At 37.7% G+C, this 6,169-nt stretch overlaps 1 protein-coding gene across 1 annotated transcript in view; it reads right to left on the bottom strand.

Moving 5' to 3' along the window:
- The window catches only part of LOC107550474 (copine-5-like), a 94,823-nt gene that overhangs the window by 67,815 nt on the left and 20,839 nt on the right, over window positions 1-6,169 (bottom strand). Inside the window, exons 2-3 of the mRNA XM_016231756.1 lie at window positions 3,128-3,168; window positions 1,178-1,224 (exon numbers count right to left, since the gene is read on the bottom strand). Coding sequence (XP_016087242.1) covers window positions 1,178-1,224; window positions 3,128-3,168 — 88 coding nt within the window. The remainder of the gene's footprint in view (window positions 1-1,177; window positions 1,225-3,127; window positions 3,169-6,169) is intronic.

Below are 6,169 nucleotides of genomic sequence, written 5' to 3'. Positions count from 1 at the left end.
CTTAACTACTAAAAAATACAATTTAGTTCAAAGTATTAATCTACTCTAGACTGTTACAGCAATTTTACTATACATTCAAGACAATACTATTATCCATGGTAAGATCACTTTAATACATAAAATTCAGTAGTTAGTTGCTTATTAATATGTAAACAATTAAATACAGAAAAAATATAAGAAAACTAGAATATGAGATACAGTAGCCGAACCATGGACACAATCCCTCTGTCAAAGTAAGGCGCTTATGCTGTGTTAGTAATAAAGAGACAGACACACATACTCCCAAATCTCCTGCTGAGACGGGAAAAACGCACAAAGAAAACTCCATCCTTATCAATCCCTTACAGCTTGACTGCCTCTTTTCCACAGTGGTTGGCATTATACCCAAACAAGAGGCATCTTGCACGGGCAGAGGCATGGAGAAAGAGTCTACGCAGCTAATCAGAGTTAGCAACCTGCTCAGTGTTATGTAAGCCGTCGTCTTTCATCGTAGGAGAAAGGTGTTCCATCAAAACCGTCTGTGAAGAAGGAAAATCGACACCGGTACCAGTTTTATTTTGGGTCAAAAAGTTGTTACAGCTCCTCATGCGCACATCCTGACATTTACGACCGCTTTGACGCATTCACATCAGCCTTGAGAACACCTGCTAGAACAACTGTCACCCGCTAATAGGGGATTCAATTAAAAGGGTCTGAAACACAAACCAAGACTTGCAAAAGAGAACTGCAAAGCAATTTTTCATACTCAAGGTATTTTTTGCTAGCTCAGTGATGGATATGATAGCCTGAGGATGTCCGATTTTCAGCTGATTGCAATGACCTGCCAAATCCAAGGGCCGGGTCCTCCAGCTCAACGCAATTTAAGTGTTAAAAATCACATTTAGTGAGCTGGGAAGCATTACAAAAGCATTGGCCTGTAACTTAAGAGCCAGATCGAGTTTAATGCTAATTGCTAACGGAAAGTGTACAATCATCTTAACAGTCAATCACTGTCATGGGAACAGATTCATGAATATTCAACAGGAGAATCAATGAGCAGTGATGCGCACCAGAGGGCTGCGGAGAGACTGAAGGGGGCGGAGATATAGAGAGGATATGCAGAGCTGATTAGGTAGGGCAAATGAGGGAGTCTCTGTCAGAGCTGATTGTAGGTTTGTTCCTGAACGTGGACACTTACCTCACGCCACTGCTTAGACTCCACTCCCTGAGTGTACAGAACACACACTGAGAAGATGAGAGAGAGAGAGAAATCAGCATCTATTTCACTTTCAAGAAAAAGCTTTTATGTTAGAGTTACTGTAGATGCATCTCTGAAGAACAGCTGAACAATGAGAAGCTTAGTAGCCCACAGAGAAGAAACGTCACTTTTGTTAATGTCTCAATTTTTCTTATAGACAATAATGAAATGAAACCGAGAATAAATTGAGTTTCCTGCTTACATTTTTCTCCTGTGAAATAGATTTTATAATTTTCTATAGTTTGTGTATAGAATTTTGGAAGAAATCACAAGCCAAACTATTTGCCTTATACAATATTTATAAATTATTTTAGATAATGTAGGGCTGTAACAAATGATTATTTTGATAATTAATAATCTATTGATTATTAGAATGACTAATCGACTAACCATTAATTATTTCACTGATTAATCAGTAGGCTTTGATTAGGCTTTGATTTATTAAGTAATATTAATTACAAACAATTACATTACTATTATACAATAACACTTTTTTTTACAATATAAATAAATAAATGTGGCACACAAAATGGAATGACAGACAGAGAAACATTCTCATTCACCATTTAATTAACTGTGTGAAAAATTAACTGACTGACACATCATTTTGCCCAACATCTCCTTTTGTAAAACATGGATATGGAACAAAAAAAGTGATAACACTATTTATTTTTAGGTGACCTATTTTATTCACAACATTATCTTGAAAAAAACATTAACTCTAAAAAAAACTAATTTTGAATACCTTGCATTCACCAATAAAAAGATGTAACATTAACTAGCTTCAAATTGAGGAGCTGCTTAGTAATTCTAACTGAAAGCAATACTGACACTTTAGAACTGTAAAACTGCTTGTAAAAAAGTGCAATTGAAAAAAATACTTGACTGTACTTTACTGGAGTGCCAAATTGCAGAGCTTGTGCAAACATCTACATCGTTATGATAAGATGCTTTCTTAACTGCTGTTTTCTCACCGCTGTCATTTTTGCTGTGTTAGTTTTGTTACTGAGAGGGAAATGCAGCACATATTTATCTAAACAGCACTCTCAGCAGTGTGGGCAGCATCAGGATGTTTGCTAACAGTAAAGCATGGCTTGCATATATCAAACTTCATTTTACTCCTAAATGAATAATGGAAAAGAAATTCACTGTGAGTATTTGAGGAGCCAAAAGTTCACATTTGCTTTGGGGGATTCAACATAAGGGTAAAGAGCCAATATCTACCTACTAGGTTTTTATTGGGTGAATACAAAAATATTTGAAAGGAAAATAAAAAGGTTCACTTCAAAGTTATTAGTTTTACACATACAACATTTTGGAGAATGAGGGTTAAATGAAGATGAACAGAATTCTAATACTTTAATAATGTTAAACATTAAGTTTCCTTGATGAAAGAGCAACGTCTAAGCAATACATTTTCTTCTTGCAAAGATTAGAATCGCAAAGGTGGCCAGACTATTTGACCCATTGCTCTCTATTTCATAATCTCATGTCTTCAGCAAGAGATTTACTGTGCACAGGTCTAAATGTCCCCATGACTCGTGAAGCATTTGTATTCAGGGACTGAGCTCATGCTCTGCATATATTAAGCACTTCTGCATTTCAGTTGATAGTGAAGAAAAGCTGTCACGTTGTGATGCAAATTCTATGCATGTGTTTTAGGCAACTTGGAGAAATAGCAGAGTAGACAATTTGCAGGCAAAGTGTGGAAAGCTGAAGAAAGTCAAAGTGGTGTGTGGAAGAGACCGAACCTGAGAACAACGTGTCAGTGGGGTATGAAGCCTGGAGACTGAGCTTTTCAATGCGTGTAAAAAAAATAAAAAGAGATTTTAAAATGATTTTAGGTTCAAAAACAAGTGCTTCAGCTATGAAAAAAAGAGAAGTACTTACAAGGATCAGACTTGGAGAACGTGTCCCGATCTAACAGGTTTCTGGGGAAACAGGAAGAAAAAGAGTCAATTAAGGGGTGATAAACTAGGTCACTTCGGTCAAACAGTTCAGGCATAAAATGATACAAAGGCCTCACAAATAAGCCTAATGGAGCTCTCATTTACTTGTTATTTCAGAAACCATCAATTGCCTTCCATTAGCAGCCACAAAAACATCTCTTGACATTACATTTTTTGTCATTTTCTCTGTGTTTTGAAGCAAGATACACTTTCATCATTATTCTCCAGTCACTCCAAAAATTCAGTGATCCATTCGAAAGCATAAGGAGCACCATATGGCTACAAAAACATTAGCGGAGCACTAACACAAAATAGAAGAATCTCTATGATCAATGCTTCATAAAACATAAACATTCACATACACAAACTATGCAGATGCTGAAAACCGCTTTATCTGCATTATAAATACACAAACTATCTATAATTATTATTTTTAACCTGTTAATCATTTTAAAAGGAACTTCATATCGCTTCATCTCTCACGATCATATCTCTCTTATGTAGTGAACAACAGTAAAATTGGCATTCCAATAGCATGCCTATTAACATATTATGGTATGAACAAGTGATAGTTCAACAGTTTCCTATCGTGTTTGGACTCTTTTTGCTCCCCATGAGGTTGGTAATAATTTGAAAGAGGTTTGCTAAAGAAATACTGCATGGGTAAAATGTTAAAGACACTGTTTAACTTTTTACTCCACTATATACAAATGAGTTCCACACTTGGGTGGACAACACCATGGCCACCTCGGACACAAGAGGCCAATCACATTTCTGGAATGGAGAGGCGCCAGATTCCAGTCTCCTCCTCATCAGAAGAAGATAAAGTACCTTCCCAAAAGACAATCCTTGTTCTGCGTTTCCAACCTGTGTGGAAGGAGGCAATAACAGATACACTGTTCTGAGTCTCCGGTATATCCAGAGAGACAGTAGCAGATACAGCATTCTGAGTTTCTGGCCTGACGAGGAAAGAGATTTCAAGACAGCTAAGGTTCAACTCAGCTCCTGAGTAAACCTTCCTTATCGCATTTGGCTGCCCTTCAGTTGCAAAGGACCCAGCAGTGACGGACCCCATCTGACTCTTGCTGCTCCGAAAGCAGAGCAGCCCCGTCCGCAAAGGACCTCCGCAGTGGTAGACACTGCCTAAAACACACGGCTCCTCAACAACGCAGCCAGGCTGCACAGGACCCTGTGATGACCCAGCTGCTCGGTCCATGCTCTAAGGACCCCCTGTGGCACAACAGAAGTTCAGCATCCTCCAGGTCAGCGCATCGACAGCTACGCAACTCTGTGCCCTTCCCACTGCACACAGTCTGCATCACCAGTGGAAGACATCTATACCACTGGATTGATCACCCGACCATGAAACATAAATATAAACTTACCAAACCTCTTTCCTAAAGACCTTGGCTTAGTTTATACCTGCAGCCTATGTTTTTCTAACCTGATTAGATAACATTTACTTGGGGTCAGCATTAAAAATAAGTTATATTATTTGTTCAGAGATAAATAAGCAGTTATTTATTCTTAATTCCACCAGAGCCATTAAGTGGTTTCCATAAGCAACATTACCATAGAATTCTCTTTCATTGCTACATTCAGCTCAACAGCATTGCATTTTGCCATTCTGTGTTCACTCCATTTATTTGTTTCTACAATTTATTTGGTATCTTCCTTCATATTTATTTGTCTATTATCTATTAGCAGTGCCTAGTCATTTATTGGTATCATCACCACTACTTGTTGTATTTACTCTTGCATATCTATTGTTAATACAGTTCATTAATCTTATTACAATTGTGATTTAGATTTTTAGACCCCTTAACCTACCCCCAAAACTAAACCTACCCATTTTACAGCGAATATGCATTTTTATCATTTTATTAAGCAATTTAGATTTTTAAACCCCTTAACCTACCCCCAAACCTTAACCTACCCATTTTATAGCAAATATAAAAGGATATAAAATGCAACTGACCGAAATATGCAGGAAAATAACCATTGTAGTAACAATAGCATTAAAATATTTTTATATTCGCTAATCCACTCCTAGTTATAAACCTAAACATTTCTGTACAGTATAAGAAAAACATGCCAGACAGATAAATGCAATTGCAATCATTTATTTATTGCAAAGATGTCAGTACCAAAAGTAACCCAAATAACGATGCGTTGCATCCGCAGTCCTCTCTGGCGGAATACAGTAGGTTTGTGTGGGGTGCAGAGCATAATTTATGTTGTTAGTTGCTGAAAATATTATCCAGATTACTTTCCCGATCCACTCGTGAAGGCGTCTCGCATCATTCAAACACACCTAAAAAAAACACGGCATGTCGCAATCTGAGACGAATGCAGGCGAGAGCCAATGAGCGTTCGATTATCCTGCCGTAAAACCTGTCATTTGAAGCAAAAGGGTCTGGCTGCAGACTTGCGCTTGCACTCTCAGACTTGCATTCTCAGACTTGCACTCTCAGACACTTGTACTTCCGCTAGCGACGTCACTTGCAGTCTTTATTTTTAAATTTTGTTCTATTTATTTATTCTTTTTGTTTGAATCTCTCAACATTTTACAACAGTAGCCAGGTGGTGAAGACAAGACAAAATAAACGAAATTACGAAGTCACTTGCAATCGCCACTTGCACTCTACGATACCTGCGACGTCACTTGCAATCGACACAAATCGTGCGTGTTGCCAATGGAGGCAAGACGCTGTGGTGGTGATTAAACGATTAAAACTAATTTTGTACAGTAACGTACAGGGTCCTGCAAGCCATATGTAGGAGAAAAAGACAAGACCCGCAAATCCGTGGCCACAGAACAGCAGAATATGAACGCAATGCGCAAAGTCTCTCACTAAGCGTTTTCCTCCTGTAGAAAAACATAAAACACTTAACATGGCTTAATGTATTAAGATGCTATGAAAATATCAAATTCAATATACAGTTTATTAACATAATGAATATGTATATAGTATTTTCCTCC

The sequence above is a fragment of the Sinocyclocheilus grahami genome, unplaced genomic scaffold, assembly GCF_001515645.1.
Source record: "Sinocyclocheilus grahami isolate Dianchi unplaced genomic scaffold, SAMN03320097.WGS_v1.1 scaffold399.1, whole genome shotgun sequence".
NCBI classification, from domain to species: domain Eukaryota; kingdom Metazoa; phylum Chordata; class Actinopteri; order Cypriniformes; family Cyprinidae; genus Sinocyclocheilus; species Sinocyclocheilus grahami.
Note: the sequence above shows the minus strand (reverse complement) of the source record. Positions and strands in the feature narration are given on the sequence as shown.